General features: G+C 29.8%; 2 protein-coding genes across 3 annotated transcripts; both read right to left on the bottom strand.

Annotated features, from left to right (window-relative positions):
• Positions 1-469: 469 nt before the first annotated feature.
• LOC115996725 (serine carboxypeptidase-like 10) lies at positions 470-5,370 on the bottom strand. 2 transcript variants are annotated; one of them, XM_031236100.1, is made up of 14 exons: positions 5,157-5,370; positions 4,760-4,905; positions 4,454-4,530; positions 4,229-4,345; positions 3,994-4,096; positions 3,073-3,110; positions 2,527-2,625; positions 2,170-2,256; positions 1,916-2,083; positions 1,757-1,828; positions 1,406-1,524; positions 1,192-1,305; positions 846-891; positions 470-735 (listed from the first exon to the last, which is right to left on the bottom strand). In XM_031236100.1, the coding sequence occupies exons 1-14, from the start codon at positions 5,300-5,302 to the stop codon at positions 652-654; spliced, it is 1,416 nt and encodes a 471-aa protein (XP_031091960.1). In that variant the 5' UTR covers positions 5,303-5,370; the 3' UTR covers positions 470-651. The 2 variants fall into 2 exon arrangements, with proteins under 2 accessions (XP_031091960.1, XP_031091961.1); XM_031236101.1 differs by lacking the exon at positions 4,229-4,345.
• Positions 5,371-12,958: 7,588 nt separating this feature from the next.
• Positions 12,959-18,790, bottom strand: LOC115996884 (serine carboxypeptidase-like 10). The gene is made up of 16 exons (XM_031236323.1): positions 18,590-18,790; positions 18,141-18,286; positions 17,849-17,925; positions 17,631-17,747; positions 17,396-17,498; positions 16,950-16,987; positions 16,458-16,586; positions 15,654-15,698; positions 15,192-15,290; positions 14,568-14,654; positions 14,314-14,481; positions 14,147-14,218; positions 13,942-14,060; positions 13,702-13,815; positions 13,337-13,382; positions 12,959-13,232 (listed from the first exon to the last, which is right to left on the bottom strand). The coding sequence occupies exons 1-16, from the start codon at positions 18,751-18,753 to the stop codon at positions 13,149-13,151; spliced, it is 1,608 nt and encodes a 535-aa protein (XP_031092183.1). The 5' UTR covers positions 18,754-18,790; the 3' UTR covers positions 12,959-13,148.
• Between the last annotated feature and the right edge of the window lie 366 nt (positions 18,791-19,156).

The raw sequence follows: 19,156 nt of genomic DNA, 5'->3' as shown, positions 1-19,156 counted from the left end.
GATAATATTTGAATTATTGAACCACCCCGTGTAGCATGGTCTCAACACTTTACAAATTTAGATAAACTTTGACTGCAGTAGCTTCTTTAGTATTGCTTTATTTATTTATTTTCCAACCTTTTAATCAGCCATTTAGCAAATGCTTACATGTGCTTTGTGCCTTAATAAGCATTAATCATGGAACTATTTCTCAATAAATAAATAAATAATGACAATGCTAATGATACTCCTATACGTACTAAAGGAATAAGAAACAAATTGGGACAACTCTAATTAAGTTGATTAGATAATTTGTTTGATAATTATACAATTTTAATTTCAACTCTCTATATATAAAAGTTGCAAATTGATTTTCTTGATTTGATCCTTTGTCGAATAAGGTCGATGGCAAAATTAATTTCACTTAAAGCACACCGTTAGATACCGGCTATAAAATTTTTCATAAGTCAAAGGAAAAAAGAAACAAACATAGGGCAACACATCAATTTTCATACATAATAACCACAACTTGACAATATTATAGTTTTTGTCGAATTATTAAATACTAGTGGCATCGATTTATCAAAGATGCTTATTGAATACTTAAAGGTTAAAACATCAACAAACTTTAGTACTTTTACTCACTTTATTTCTACTAAATTTTATATAAAATTAAAGATTTTCATAAGATATCCATCGCTCGAACATAACTTGAGATTCAAAAGGACGATAGTCAGGTGCAACATGACCTCCTCCCTGTAACATAAGAGTTGCAACACACATTATATTGTTTTAATCATATTTCCAAAATAAAATAATTATTATATATAGATATAAAACAATAATAAAGTATAGCAAATAATTACCTTGACAGTCACGAATGTCATCTTATTAGCAAATGCCATGGTATACCTAACGAAAAGTTAAAACTTAGTTTTTGTATATATCGCCAAAAGAAAAAGTTTGGAATTATTTATATTAAAGTGAATTTTAACCTAAACTAAAAATTTAAATTTTAGTAAAAAAATTAATTTGTTGTATGTATCAATATACGTTTATGTATGTGTGGCCTTGATAAGCTAATTAAACATACATATGAAAATATTTTAAGATTCAAATTTATTTTAATTTTTGCAATAAATAAATTTAGATATTTTTAACTAATTTATATATTATTTTATTCTAATTTTATATGGACATGAATGAACTTACCCTGCAACTTGACCTTCAACCATCCATGACCTCCAATCATCAATAATGGAATAATTTAGCGATTTTATCCACGCTTCAGTTGAAAGATGTGGGTAGATCATTTCATGATCGCCACTACACATTTTAAATATAATACACAAACAAGTCATTTCTTATTTATATGTATATAAGGTAACTAAAAAAAATACTGTAGTAAAGGAATTAATGTCCTGACCTGTAGATAAGAGATCTATACCCTTTTTTGCTAAGGTTCACATGATATGGTATGGTGTTATAGATTATCGAGTTGTATGGTAAACTTTCATCGCAAAGTTGCCACTTTTCTTTAGTCCCCTGCAAGAGATAGATATAACTTCTGCTCATCAAGCATATAATAACTATATGATTTAATAATTATTTTATTAATCTTTTAATTGAGATAAAATACGTAATTCAATTTGATATTATAGCTTGTCACTCAATAAAAGAGACTATGTCCACCTAAATATATATAATGTTGATATATACCTTAAGAACATAATGAGTGACTCCTTAACACTAATTAATTTAACCAATTTATGTATACCTGTCGAACATGAAGGGCCATTTGAACATGATAATCGTTGGCCCAATACTCAGAAAGTTTGCTCCATTCATCCTACATTGCAACACAATAGCCTAGCTTGATTCACTAACTAGTATACACATATATTATTTGAAACTTATAGTCAGAGTGAGGCCTTACTCGACATTGCAATCCAGAAACCAAAAATGGATCAGTCTTCAGTTTTGTGTACAAGTCATGATAAAGAGACTTTTGTCCAGGCAACATAATTAGAGATGCCATTGTAGAATCAGAACCAGACAAACAAATAGGCTCCAAAATATGTTTGTTATTTATACTCTCAATCAACTGCAAAAACAATCATGATTATTGCATGCATGATTTATTAATAACTTTGAAGTTTTTAAAAAATGTTACTTTTGGTTAGATCTAACCTGCTGATAAGTTTGAAGATCTCGTTGACAATGTAAACTAGTTGAATTGGTATTCGTATAATCTCCTTGGCAATTTTCTTTGATTGACTGTCTCAGAAAAATACTTATAAATATATAAATAAGTAAAAAAAAATAATTATATATATATATGGAATTATAAGGTGTCATTACACCAGATAATACAACGTAACAAGAAAATAAATGTAACAAATTTTTGAGTTTGTATTGAGGATAATATAATGGAGCTGCAATGTTCACATTGATAATGTCCCCATTGCAATTAGTACCATTTTCAAAACTTTTTAAATTGTACTCATTAGATTTTCCTAAAATTAAATATGAAGAGAGATTAGGCACCTCATATAGTTGGTCGGTAATGAGCCCCATTCCATGAGCAAATGGAATATTATAGTTAGATTGATTTGGAAAAGTTTTTGGACTACCAAGTATGTATCCCTGCAACCGTGCATACAGTACATAAGTAAAAAAAAAAAAATATATTCTGTAGTCCCTATCGTATTTGAGAGTATAATGTGCATTGAATAAATCTGGTTCATATGTAATAATATAATAACTACTTTTTTAAGGCATAATTTCATATGTAATAATATAATAACTACTTTTTTAAGGCATAATAGAGTGAATAATAATATAATAACTACTTTTTTAAGGCATAATAGAGTGAATAACTACCAAGTATGTATCCCTGCAACCGTGCATACAGTACATAAGTAAAAAAAAAAAAAAAAATATTCTGTAGTCCCTATCGTATTTGAGAGTATAATGTGCATTGAATAAATCTGGTTCATATGTAATAATATAATAACTACTTTTTTAAGGCATAATAGAGTGAATAATCGTATTGTAGGATGGAAGCAAGTATTATTTCACAAACTAACCAACCTGAAGTTGAATCAATGGCTTAACTCCGCTTTCAATTCCTACATTTTAACATAACTAAAAGTATTAGGTGTATAAGCTCAAAAAGAATTTTATTCATTTTGATCTCCTGTGTATATAATAGTATTTTCATTTTTTGTTGTCAATAATCAACTTAACCACATGTTATCCGTTTATTTTTACAAATTGATCAAATTTAGTTCAAAAAACTAGAAATAATGTCACTACTATATGTTAGAAAATCTAAAAATATTATATATATATATATATATATATATATATATATATGTATGTATGTATGTATATATATGTATGTATATATATGCTAAGGATATTGTGAGAACAATCTGCCAAAATTCAACAGATCTAATCAGATCTTTTTAAAAAAAATTTAGTGGCATTTTCGAATTATCATCAACTCCACTATGCAAACTTGAACACTTAAATATGCAAACTTTGACAACTAAATATGTAAACGTGGTAAATTTTATAAAATCAACGAAAATGTTAAATTTTAAATCTAAACTGTAAATGATAGACGTTAAGCAGTAAAAATTGAACCACTAAGCCAAATAAAACAAACAAACTCAGTCATAAATTCTAAAATCAAAACCCTAAGTGCAATGAACTTTCGCATTTTTGCAAGTGTATCTTTTAATATTAAATATGAAAAATGTTAATACTAAATGTGCAAACATGAAAAAGTATGAGAATTGCATATTTTGGTGTTCAAGTTTGCATAGTAAAGTTGGTGATAATTACGAAAATGACAACTGTATTTTTAAAAAAATTTGATCTGATCCTTCCAATTTTTTCAGATGTATGGTTGAGATTGGTTCTTATTTCGCTCGTAAAGACTTGTTCTCATTGATCCAACACACGCATACACATATATACACACACGAGAGAAATAAAACAACTTACCATTTGATATCATTTCAGTAATAATTGGAACTGTAGTGCCAGCATATGAGTGTCCGCCAACATAAAAAGGATTTGAGAGGAATTCCGGATAATCAATTAGCCACTACAAATGCAAATTGAATTGACTTCTAAATATCAGTATACAACACTCTCATGCAACCTAGCTATACTTCACTTATGTTAATATTAAATTAGTTTAAGACAATAACAAGTCAATTGGAATCAATTAACCTACCTTTTGAAGAAATTCATATGCATAGCTAGCTGCCAACAAATCATTATTTTCAAGAAACTTTGTAGCATATGAAAATCCAGCTCCAGCTGGCAAATCCAAGAAAATAATGCTAGCAACCTAAACATTTATTCCCACATACATGCAACATTAAGTCTCATGATGATAGAAACATATGTACTTTTCCCAAGCACACAACATATAGCCATATATGAATTATATATTGACCTTTGTCCATGAATAGGGAAATGGTTGCAGCCTGGGCAAACTCCCATTATACTTCACTGGTTCTACAAGCAATGGCCCTGCATAATATAATTTGGCCTCGGTAATTATAGTAGTCATTAATTAGTAATTAATGTTAATAAAATTGTTTAACACATTTCACGTACACTTCTATTGTAATGTTTGTTACACGAAAAGAAGTGTAATTACATAAGAATAAAATTTACCTAATATATACTATCAGATATATATAATTATGGGGTTTTCTCGTCACAAAAAAAGTACGGTTATATTATATAATATGTATACCAATTTGTTGACAGATTGTACGCAATGCTGAGCATGTTCTGCCTCCAGTAATCCAAAGTATGAGAGGGTCTTCTTGGGGATTTGAATCCGACTTTATGAAATAATAGAAAAGTTGTATTTCTTCATTTTGTCCAACTCCAATGTACCTGCCATTATTACATCGGAAAATAACAAAAGTAGAGTTAATGTTATTAACTAAATTCATTTTTTTCAATCTTTCTCAGGACCAAGATCTTGTAGTTTAGTGTCATCTGGTTACACTCCCATATGGAAAGGGTGGGTTCGAGTCTTAGTCATTGCTTCAGTAGGTTGAGAAAATAGTTATGAATAGATACTGCATTATAACAAAAATTCGTGCGGATAATGATAGGTTATTCTTAAGAACACAGAAACAAACCCAGTTTGGAGTTGAAAGGGAAGAGGGCCATCAAAGCCTGGGAGAAACTCTACAGGCAATCCACGAGCTGCTTCAACTGCATGGTTATGGCTGCTCAACAACACCACAACCACAAGGAAGACGACAGCATCACGCTGAAAATGCATTATATTTTTTTTCTTTCACTTACACACAGTTACGTTGCTGATATATGTGTTTGAGAGACTGCATGCATGTGTATGGATATATATAGATCAGATCAGATGGGAATATAATTGAAGAAGAACGTAGTGCATGACGATGAATAATGAGGACCACTCGATATGCATATATTGAATGTCTGCAACTTGAATTGGTTGTTGGAATACTTAAGATTGATTGTGATATGATATAATTAACGTGGAGGAATGTTCGAGTATTCGACAGTTATATGTCATGGACCCTGGTTACTTTGGGTCAAAATACACAATTTATTTACGGAATGTATTCAGTAGGTAAATTGTGAACATTCAATATGCAAATTGTGAATATTTTGTATGTAAAATTGCCAATATTCAGTATATAAATTGCCAATCCTTATATCGTGGACCCTGGTTCAATATCAAAATTTTGACTTTATAAAGTACATAATTCATTTTCATATTGCATTGTATAGCTAAAAACATACAAACACTTAACATAATACATATATACACATTATGGAATTGAAATTCATAATGTAGGGAATTATATAGATTAAGACACATAAATTCATAAACATAATGCATATGTTATGTACTTATTTTAAAATATTATGTTTGTGCATTATAAACATGAATTATGTATCTTATGAATTGAAGTCAAATTCGGTATATTGCACTAGGCCCACATTGCGGTGCACCATTGTGGACCCTGGTCCGAAACGATGTCGTTTAACTAAGCTAGTGGGGAGTTGACGTGCGACGGACACTGTTCCATCTGTCCAATCTCTATTATGTGTAGGGATGGCAATGGATCGAGGGTGGGTCGGGAAGGACTACATGTCTACATCCATCACTCGACCAACCTTATGTTTTCTCCACCCACCCCCACCCCCAACCCGCATTGGATGGACTTTTTTAAAATCCACCCCCACCCCACCAGATGCGGGTGCCCACTACAGGTACCTATCACTTATCATCTTATTAATTTTTTTTTTAAATATTATTTAAATTACTTACACATAATAAAATCATAAAATTCATTAGTTAAACTAACTAAAACAAAAAGAAAATAGTAAAAATATCCAAATATAATAACTAAATTGTTAATTTTTTTAGTTAAACTTAGTAGTTTAAATATAAAAACAGTAAAGTTATAAAAAAAATTATAATAAATTGCATATTATTACTTATTTTACTATTACATATATACATACACACACATGGTGGGTTGGGTGGGGTTCTAGGCAGGTTTTGTACATAGAACGCGAATCCAACCCCACCCATAGCGGGTTTACTTTTTTAAGACCCACCTTCGACCCACCACCCAGTATCACCCAAAAAAAACCCAACCTATGCGGGGTGGATTCGGGTGTATATCCACGGGACGGATTGAAATTACCATCCCTAGTTATGTGCACTGTTGCAAAAATCCCCGCCTACGCCGCCTAGGCACCCGCCTAGGCGCTAGGCGCTCCTAGACCGAGGCGAGTTGCTCCCTAGGCGTCCGCCTAGCGCCTAACTCGGCCGACTAGGCCGAGTTGGCGGCCGACTAGGTCGAATTTGGCCGAGTTAACTCGCCCAACTCGATAGAGTTAGCCGAGTTAACTCGAGCAAGTCGGCCTTGTTAATTTTATTATTATATTTATATATATTTAAATTTATTTCTACTATACTAATAAGAGCCAAAGAGAGTTAGACCTAAAATGGGTAGAAAAAATGGCGGTAATCAAATGGATGGTTCAGATGAATTATTTAATCAAATAGATGGTTAAGATAATTCAAATTAATATTATTAATAGAGATTTACCTAATTTAACCTTACTTTTATGATTATCCGTTAAGTTTTCCGTTAAATATTCTCTTCTCCGTTAATATTCCGTTAACTTTTAACTTACCCATTAATTTCTATAAGAAAGGTCTTAGGTTCGAACCTCATCTCAATCAAATTTGACATAATTAAGTTTCTCACTCTATTTTACTCTTATTAAATTAAATAAATTAGTAGCTACAACAAAAATTGATACATATGTATTTCTTTAATTTAGAATTATGTGTCTATAATACCTTTATTTGAAAAATTATTCATTATCAAAAAATTAAATTAAATAAGAGAAATAATTTTATTAGTTATATTGTCTTTATTTTCTCTCTCATGTAAAGATTCTTTACATTCAAATTTATCAATTGATATTCACTACATTGTCCATTATCTTATTTTTACAATATCTTGTAATTAAATATCAAAGTTATAGTACAAAATAATGTTATATATTTATTTACCAAGTATTTTAATAATACTATGAAATATTTTTAAAAATAATTTGAAACTAATTATATTAACTACTTGGGAATTGGTTGACAAAGAGAGTACTCAAATAATAACCCAACAAATTGAAGCGGAATCACTCTATTTTACTCTTATTGAATTAAATAAATTAGTAGTTAACCAAAAAATGATACATATGTATTTCTTTAATACCATGAAAAAAAAAAGAATAGTTTGAAACCAATCATATTAACTACTTGGGGGATTCGTTGACAATGAAAGTACTCAAATAACCCATTATCCAGCAAATTGAAACAATGAAAGTACTCAAATAACCCATTATCCAGCAAATTGAAGCAATGAAAGTACTCAAATAACCCATTATCCAGCAAATTGAAGCAAGAAAATACCTTTTAATATCTTTGGAATACATAATATTTTAAAATTTCAAATTTTTATTAATTTATTTAAACTTTTTTCTTAAACTAGGGATTTCTTTATCCACAATAACTCATTCAACAATAATGGTTGAACCAAACGAACCCCAAGCAGAACACCTAAAGGAAAGTCCATAGCTCCTATATCATAATCTCATTGCATAACGTTATCATCTATGCTACCAACAATAACCGAATTGCAAATAACACACTACCAACAAAAAGGAAGAGAACAAATAGTAAAGATGAAGACAATGACAATGTTACTCAAAAGAGAATTAAGAACACTTAGAAAAATTCAAATTAAAAGTAGTATTTATTTAACTATCATTTTTAGACCAAATATTTAGACTATCGATTTTACAAGGTTGCAAACATTTATTTTAGTAATAATTATAATGAATTTTCTATATTATCTTAGATTCATATACTTTGAGTTAGATATTTAAATAAAAAAAATTCGACATTCAATTACCCATGTATAAACTTCTCATATATAATCTTGCATTGATATACTTTCAAATATTTATTTAAATATAAACGTTGGGCATTAACCCATTCGCGCAATGCGCGTATAAAACTAGTATTTATATAAGTAAGAGAAGTAAGAGAGATATATATAATATATATAATATAATATATGACATACACCCACACACATGAATTAATTTTTTGTTTTTATAGGTCGCCGCCTAGAACCGCCTAGGTACCGCCTAGGCGCCGCCTAGACCGCTTAGGCGCTAGGCGCTAGTCTACCGCCCGACTAGCGCCTAGCGCCTACTGCAACCATGGTTATGTGTAATTCTATGTATTTTATTCAAAGATTATGTGTATTCTAATATATAATTCTGTACATTAATGATTTGAATGACATGCCTCATGAAACATAAATGATAATAGTTAGGCTTATGATTATGTGTATTCTATTAAGAGATTATGTGTATTCTAATATATAATTATGTACATTAATGATTTGAATGCCATGCATCATGAAACAGAAATGATAATACTTAGGCTTATGATTTTCCAATACCATACACAGAATCCGTGTAAAAAATACACAAAATGTCAAAACAGAATGCACAGAAACTGTCAGACACGTACACATAATTGATCCAAGACAACATACATAATTGAGATGGATATACAGAATTCGTGACTAGGATACATAGAAAATCAAAACAAAATGCATAAAATATCATCACAACATACACAAAACTCATCTTATTTATAAGTTAGCGGCCGAACGGGAAACAAAACTTCCAAAACATCATTAATTAAAAAGATCCAAGACGACGTCATTTTGGATCGCGATGCACAATATATTGTGCACCCTGGTCAACGATATAAATTGCCGCAGTGAACCCCGGTCCACAATATAAATTGCCATAAATTGCAGCATGGAGTTATAGCAGCAACTTTATGGACATCCTATCATGAATGTACGAATTCGCAACCTTTAATTTACCAACTACCATTCTTTTTTTTTTTAGACCTACTACCAAATTTAGATGAGACATTGCATGTGCTGTATTTTAAGTAAAAATATAAACTAATAGTAAGTATTTATATTTTAATTTCATATATATCATATTATGCTCCATAATGATCAATCTATATTTTTCTGCCATTTAAATTTTAAAGTTCAATGTCTAAATCGAAAGGAGTGGATGTAAATTATTATATCCATTTCTCGAACATGGCTTGACATTCTGAAGGACGAAACACAGATACAGTATAACCACCTCCATTCAATATATAAATTATAACATAAATTATTTTAATTAATCTTAATTCTTAAATAAAAAAGAATATAATTAAAAAAAAATAACAAAAATGTTTACCTTGATAGTAGCGAATATCATCCGATTAGAGTATGTCCTCGTATACCTACATAGCATTGTGAAAGACATTAAACTTGCATCTTAACATTTGTTACCATATATTATGTGTGCTTTGATATATATTAACAAAAAACTTAATAATGTATAGCTTGTTATACTTTACAACTTAACAACTTACCCTGCAATTTGGCCTTCAACCATCCATGCTCTCCAATCATCCACAACAGAGTAGTTTAATGACTTCATCCATGCTTGAGTTGAATGATACGGAATAAGCATGTCATGATCGCCACTATATATATCAAACACATAAATGGTAAGTCATTTTTTATATGTAAGATAATATATGTTCACAAAAAGGCCGGAATTAAATGTATCAAATATCTGTAAGATAATTGCTGACACATAATATGATAGTTATAGGTACAGAAACTTCAATTACAGGTACAAAATTAAATATGTTAACTATAGATACAAAATTTGAAAATTATTTTTAGACCAGAGTCTACAATGCAAGATAGACCCTAATCTATGGTATAATTTGTCCAGATTGATCAGTGTCAAAGAATAGGAGTATATAACTTGATCTGGGCAACATCATCAGACTTGGTTAAAGGTTTGGACCTCTTGTTGACATAATAAATTGGTCGGATTAGTATCCAAATACTCTCCTTTGCAATTCGTTTTTAGCGACTGCATACATGTTTAAGATGGAGAGGAGAATTATAAAGTTAGAGAAATTAAAGATTCATAATGTTCAAATAAGCTATATATTAATCTTCAAACTCAATATATACAACCTCGTATAAAATAATATACTTTTAATATTCAAATGATGTACTTTCTCTAAATATAATGTACAATTTTAATATATTAAAAATACATTATTTATGTACTAAATATACATCATTTGATAGTATGATCTACATAGTTGTATGGACCATGGATGGCCCATACTGTAATGATTGATATTGAATGTGGACTGTTTTGGTTGTTGGATTACTTAAGATTGATGTCTGCTTGCTTCTTCGAGTTAGAGCAGCGAATTAATACAATGATGTCTACTTGCACTAACATATAGCAGCCTAGCTTGTGTTGTCATATTAGGAAGCCTAGCTTTTTTTTTTTATGGACAACACGAAATTGTCATATCCAACTCGTAACCTTTTAATTTGTTTGATTTGCTCGACCAAATTAGATGACGCATGTGTATGTTGTGTTTTAAGTAAAAAAAAGTTAAACTAATTACAAGATTTTACATTTATATGTCATACTAGTATTTTATATGCGCGATGCGCAAAAACTTATGCCCAATATTAAAATATTAATAAATAAAAATAATTAAAATGTATAATTCAAATTATATATACACAAATAATATATGTACTTTATACACACATATAAGATTTACTATTCATATAAATTTAATTAAAATATAATCAACCATTAAATAGAAATTAATAATTTTAATAAAATGACAATTAAAGAATAGAAAAAAGATACAATGGATATAGGTGTAGGGTAATAATGATGGAGTTAAAATTAACGGTGTTATAACGGTGTAAGGGTAATTTTGTATAATAAGAATGTAGTAGGGACAATTTTGTCTAATAAAATTGAAGTGTACAACATTTAAAGTAAAATGTACACATTTATTAGCATCCAAGAAGAGGGACATAAATCAAGGATATAACATTGATTAAGACTTATTATGTTTTTAGATATATTATGCTCCATAATAATCATTCTACATTTTTTTGTTATTTAAAGTTCAATGTCTACACTCTAGAATTAAAAAAAAAAATGAATGGAAGTTATTATTATATTGATCAAATATATTAAAAATATCTATTGTTGAGGGGTCACACTTGTGTAAGACCGTCTCACGAATCCTTATTCGTGAGACGGGTTAGGTCAATATAATCAAAATGTATGTAATACTTATAATGAAAAAACGTAATACTAATTAGAAATAAAATGTTTGTTACTTATAACGGAAAACGTAATACTTTTGATAACAAATTTAATACTTTTTACATTTTGATGTAAAAATATTAATTTTTTCAACAAAAGTATTATAATTTCTCTTATAAGTAATGTTGGCAAGTGTTTGTTACTTATAAATACAAATGTAATAAATTTGAGGAAAAATGTAATACTTTTAAATCAAAATGTAAAAGTATTATATTTTTTTTCAAAAGTATCACATTTTCTCATATAAGTAATAAACATTTCATTTCTGATTTAGTATTAAAATTTTCAATATAAGTATTATATTTAATCTTGACTCGACCCGTTTCAAAAATAAGGATCTATGAGATAGTCTCACACAAGTTTTTGTCATTATTTGTAGGCCATAGTACATTAGTACATGCACGTAAGCTAGGGGTCATAAATATATTGTATAGCATCTACTAACTTAACGTGCTTCAATATTTTTTTTGGTTGTAACTTCTCGTTTATAATTTTCATAACTAATAACTAGTAAAATGTTATGTATTTCATGAACCGGGTATGAATATGCAACTTTATGTCTCCATACTCACGGTCTCTACCTGCTCTACTCATCTAGCTTTTCAAATAGCGCGTGTAAACGTCGTTAGTTTTTCTTGAACCTCAATGAGTTAGGTTGTCGAAAACCCTAGACCTTAATCATGAACAACACAAGAGTTGATAATATTTGAATTATTGGATCACCCCTATACCATAGTCTCAACATTTTCCAAATTTATATGAACTTTTACTGCAATAGCTTCTTTAGTATTGCTTTATTTATTTATTTATTTTTCAACCTTTTAATAAGCCATTTAGCACATGTTTACATGTGCTTTGTGCCTTAATAAGCATTAAGCATGGAACTATTTCTGAATAAATAAATAAATAATGGCAATACTAATGAATTTGTTTGATCAGATAATTTGTTTGATAATCATAAGATTTTAATTTCAACACTCTATAGAAGTTGCATATTAGTTTTCTCAATTTGATCTTTTGTCGAATAAGATTGATCGCAAAATTAGTTTTACTAAAGCACATCGGTAAATACAGGCTATAAATTTTTTCATAAGTCAAAGAAAAAAAAAACAAACAAACATAGGGCATCACACCAATTTTCATATATAATAACTACAATAACTTGACAATATTATTGTTTTTGTCGAATTATTAAACACTAGTTGCATCAATTTATCAAAGATGCTTATTGAAACTTAAAAAAGTTAAAACATACATCAACAAACTTTAGTACTTTAACTCACTTTATTTCTACTAAATTTTATATAAAATTAAAGATTTTCATAAGATATCCATCGCTCGAACATAACTTGAGATTCAAAAGGACGATAGTCGGGTGCAACATGACCTCCTCCCTGTTACATAACAGTTACAACAAACATTATATTGTTTTAATCATACTCCCAAAACAAAATAATTATAGATATAAAACAATAATGAAGTATAGGAAATAATTTACCTTCACAGTAACGAATGTCATCTTATTAGCGTATGTCGTTGTATACCTAAAGAGCATCATCATAACATTGAAAAGTAAAAACTTAGTTTTCGTATACATAGCCAAAGAAAAAAGTTTGGAATATATATTTATATTAAAGTGAATTTTAACCTAAACTAAAAATTTAATTTGTTGTATGTATCAATACACATTTATGTATGTGTGGCCTTGATAAGCTAAACATGCATATGATCTTTTTAAGATTCAAATTTATTGTATTTTTTTGCATTAAATAAATTTAGATCTTTTAACTAATCTATTAATTGGAGTACTATGAAACAAAATATTAATTTGTTCTAATTTTATATAGACGTGAATGAACTTACCCTGCAACTTGACCTTCAACCATCCATGGCCTCCAGTCATCAATAATAGAATAATTTAGCGATTTTATCCACGCTTCATTTGAAAGACATGTGCTCACCATTTCGTGATCACCACTACACATTTTAAATATAATATACAAACAAGTCATTTCTTATAAAGGAGATTTTATCATATTATTTAGATGTATATAAGGTAACTAAAAAGAATACTATATATCGTAAAGGAATTAATGCCCTGACCTGTAGATAAGAGATCTATACCCTTTTTTGCTAAGGTTCACATGAGATGGTAGAGCGTTACTGACTGACGATGTGTATGGTACACTGTTATTACAAAGTTCCCATTTTTCCTTAGTCCCCTGCAAGAGATATAACTTCTGCTCATCAAGCATATAATGAGTGAATCCTTAACATGCACTAATTAATTTAATCAATTTATGTATACCTGTCGAACATGAAGGGCCATTTGAACATTATAATCATTGGCCCAATACTCGGAAAGTGCTTTCCATTCATCCTATATTGCAACACAATAGCCTAGCTTGATTCACTAACTAGTATATACATATATTATTTGAAACTCATAGGCAGAGTCATAGAGTGAGGTCTTACTCGACATTGCAATTCAGAAAGAAAAAATGGATCGATCTTCAGTTTTGTGTACAAGTCATGATAAAGAGGCTTTTGTACCGGCAACTTAATGAGAGATGACATTGTAGAATCAGAACCAGACAAACAAATAGGCTCCAAAATATGATTGTGATTTATACTCTCGGTCAACTGCAAAAACAAGCATGATTATTGCATGCAGGATATATTAATAACTTTTGAAGTTTTTAAAAATGTTACTTTTGGTTAGATCTGACCTGATTAAAAGTTTGAAGATCTCGATGACATTGTAAATTAGTCGAATTGAAATTCGTATAATCTCCTTTGCAATTTTCTTTGAGTGACTGTTTCAGAAGAATACTTGTAAATATCATATATATATATATATATATATATATATATATATATATATATATATATATATATATATATATATATATATATAAAAAGAGAATTATAAAAGGTCGATTAATAAAACAAGAAAATGAATGTAATACATTTTTGAGTTTGTATTGGGGATAATGGAGCTACAATATTGTTCACATTGATAGTGTCCTCATTGCAATTAGTATCATTTCTAAAACTTTTTAAATTGTACTCGTTCTAAGATTGGGGTTTTCATAAAATTATATATGAAGAGTGTTTAGGCAGCTCATATAGTTGGCCAGAATGAGCCCCATTTAACATGTAATGCATATATAACAAAAAGTAAATGTAAAATTTTTTTATGTTTGTACCGAGAAAAATATATGGAGCTAAAATAGTCCCCAGTACAATTAATACAATTCTCAAAACTTTTTAAACCATACTTGTTCTAAGAGATACCCATATTAAGAGGTAAAGATTTTTGTAAAAATTAAATATAAATAGTGTTTATGCACCTCATATAGTTGATCGGTAATGAGTCCCATTCCATAAGCAAATGGAACTCTATAGTTACTTTGAGTGTCAACTCCTCTTGGACTACCAAGTATGTATCCCTGCAATAGCGCATACAGTACATAATCAAAAAAATACATTATGCAGTTAATATCATATTTGAGAATATATTATGCATTGAGTAAATCCAGTTCATATGTAATAATATAATAACTAGCCAAAGACCTTGTGGTCTAGTGGCAATCGAGGTCCTGGTTTACACCGAGCCTCAGTGGAGGCAATTGGCTGTTGACTCACTCTATATTGTAACAGAGTGTATTACTCAAAAAGAAAATTATCATAACTATGTTTTAAGACATAAGCATGATGAGAACTGAATATTGTATTGATTGAATTCGAATAGATAGTCCTAACATAACTCAAATATATAGTCCTAATAAGCATTATTTCACAACCTAACCAACCTGGAGTTCAATCAATGGCTTAACTCCGCTTTCAATTCCTACATTTTAACATAAACTAAAAGTATTAGTTGTATAAGCTCAAAAAGGGTTTTATTCGTTTTGAACGCCTGTATATAATACAGAGTAGTGTTAAGAAAATGCACAGAACGCCTGTATATAATACAAAGTAGTGTTAAGAAAATGCACAAAAACACCAAAAAACAAACAACACACCCAAAATAATGCACCATATAACCCCATGCCTCTAATTGTGCATTTCCGAGCACTGTGTGGTGTATATTTGCATACCTAGTGGTGTGTTTTTTTTGTGATGCGTACCTAATAGTGCATATTTGTGTTGTGCATTTTCCAACATTGGGTGGTATATTTGTATATCTGGTNATATATATATATATATAAAAAGAGAATTATAAAAGGTCGATTAATAAAACAAGAAAATGAATGTAATACATTTTTGAGTTTGTATTGGGGATAATGGAGCTACAATATTGTTCACATTGATAGTGTCCTCATTGCAATTAGTATCATTTCTAAAACTTTTTAAATTGTACTCGTTCTAAGATTGGGGTTTTCATAAAATTATATATGAAGAGTGTTTAGGCAGCTCATATAGTTGGCCAGAATGAGCCCCATTTAACATGTAATGCATATATAACAAAAAGTAAATGTAAAATTTTTTTATGTTTGTACCGAGAAAAATATATGGAGCTAAAATAGTCCCCAGTACAATTAATACAATTCTCAAAACTTTTTAAACCATACTTGTTCTAAGAGATACCCATATTAAGAGGTAAAGATTTTTGTAAAAATTAAATATAAATAGTGTTTATGCACCTCATATAGTTGATCGGTAATGAGTCCCATTCCATAAGCAAATGGAACTCTATAGTTACTTTGAGTGTCAACTCCTCTTGGACTACCAAGTATGTATCCCTGCAATAGCGCATACAGTACATAATCAAAAAAATACATTATGCAGTTAATATCATATTTGAGAATATATTATGCATTGAGTAAATCCAGTTCATATGTAATAATATAATAACTAGCCAAAGACCTTGTGGTCTAGTGGCAATCGAGGTCCTGGTTTACACCGAGCCTCAGTGGAGGCAATTGGCTGTTGACTCACTCTATATTGTAACAGAGTGTATTACTCAAAAAGAAAATTATCATAACTATGTTTTAAGACATAAGCATGATGAGAACTGAATATTGTATTGATTGAATTCGAATAGATAGTCCTAACATAACTCAAATATATAGTCCTAATAAGCATTATTTCACAACCTAACCAACCTGGAGTTCAATCAATGGCTTAACTCCGCTTTCAATTCCTACATTTTAACATAAACTAAAAGTATTAGTTGTATAAGCTCAAAAAGGGTTTTATTCGTTTTGAACGCCTGTATATAATACAGAGTAGTGTTAAGAAAATGCACAGAACGCCTGTATATAATACAAAGTAGTGTTAAGAAAATGCACAAAAACACCAAAAAACAAACAACACACCCAAAATAATGCACCATATAACCCCATGCCTCTAATTGTGCATTTCCGAGCACTGTGTGGTGTATATTTGCATACCTAGTGGTGTGTTTTTTTTGTGATGCGTACCTAATAGTGCATATTTGTGTTGTGCATTTTCCAACATTGGGTGGTATATTTGTATATCTGGTGGTGCAGCCGCACCTGGACTCAATATATATATATATATACACACACATGAAAATAAAAAAATTTACCATTTGATATCATTTCAGTAATTATTGGAACTGTATGGCCTGCATATGAGTGACCGCCAACATAAAAAGGATTTGAGAGAAATTCTGGATGATCAATTAGCCACTGTAAATGCAAATTGAATTGAATTCTAAATATCAGCGTACAACACTATCATGCCATGCCTATAAAATATCACTTATGTTAAAATTAAATTAGTTTAAGACAATACCAAGTCAATTGGATCAATTGACCTACCTTTTGAAGAAACTCATATGCATTGCTAGCTGCCGGCAAATCACCAGTTTCAAGACTCTTTGTAGCATATGAAAATCCAGTTCCAACTGGCAAATCCAAGAAAATAATGCTAGCAACCTAAACATTTATTACCACATGCAACATTAAGTCTCATGGTAGAGACATATGTACTTTTCCCAAGCACAGAACATATAGCCATATATGAATTATATATTGACCTTTGTCCATGAATAGGGAAAAGGTTGCAGCCTGGGCAAACTCCCATTATACTCCACTGGTTCTACAAGCAATGGCCCTGCATAATTTGGCCTCGTTAATTATAGCAGTCATTAATTAGTAATTTATGTTAATAAAATTGTTTAACACATTTCACATACACTTTCGTTGTAATGTTTGTTATACGAAAATGAGAGTAATTACATAAGAACAAGATTTACCTAATATATATATATATATATAATTACGGGTTTTTCTCGTCACAAAAATGGTTATATTATATAATATGTATACCAATTTGTTGAAAGATTGAACGCAATGCTGAGCATGTTCTGCCTCCAGTAATCCAAAGAATGAGAGGGTCTTCTTGGGGATTTGAATCCGACTTTATGAAATAATAGAAAAGTTGTATTTCTTCATTTTGTCCAACTCCAATGTACCTGCCATTACATCATAAACTAACTAATTTAGAATTATAAGTTTTTAAGATTGATTATAATATAAACTGTAAGGTGGATTTTAGTCCAAAAATACACTGTATCATAGTGCCATTTGTAGTGTTATTATTTTTCTTTTTCTTTTCTTTTATGCAATCAAAAATATTTTTGATAATGAATATATATAATCTGTTAACTATAAGCGAATAAAATAATTTAGAATATACTAATAAAAAGGAATAAGATTACTAATAAGCGAACCAAAATAAAAAGTTTAGAAGGTGCATAAAAGTAAAGTAGTAATACCCAGTTTCGAGTTGAAAAGGAAGAGGTCCATCGAAGCCCGGAAGAAACTTGACAGGCAAACCACGTGCGGCTTCTACTGCATATTTATGGCAGCTCTGCAGCTTCAACAACACCACAAGGAAGACGACCACCACCCCCCAAAACCTGCAATAATCGCTCTGCATTATTTTTTCTTTCACTTACACTTAGTTGCGTGCTGATATGATATATATGGGTGTGTCTGCGTGTATATATATATATATGGATGGAAAGAAGATGAACACAACGATGCATGAAGAATGGGGAATTGAAGAATATTAGTGAATGGTCAATTATTGTGTGTGGACTGTGTACCATAACAAAAATTACATTTTTAATATATTAAAATTATATTATTCCTGTAATGATTGTATACTTTTAGTACTCAAATAATATATTTTCTCTAAATATAATATACATTTTTAATATATTAAAAATACATTATTTGTGTACTAATGGCCGATTTGGTTCATTGTAATTTAGCTGTAATTGAATTGAAATTTCATGGAAGCCAAAATTAGGCCGTTTGGTTGGAGGGTGAATTAGAAT

The sequence above is a fragment of the Ipomoea triloba genome, chromosome 11 (genome assembly GCF_003576645.1).
Source record: "Ipomoea triloba cultivar NCNSP0323 chromosome 11, ASM357664v1".
NCBI lineage: Eukaryota > Viridiplantae > Streptophyta > Magnoliopsida > Solanales > Convolvulaceae > Ipomoea > Ipomoea triloba.
Note: the sequence above shows the minus strand (reverse complement) of the source record. Positions and strands in the feature narration are given on the sequence as shown.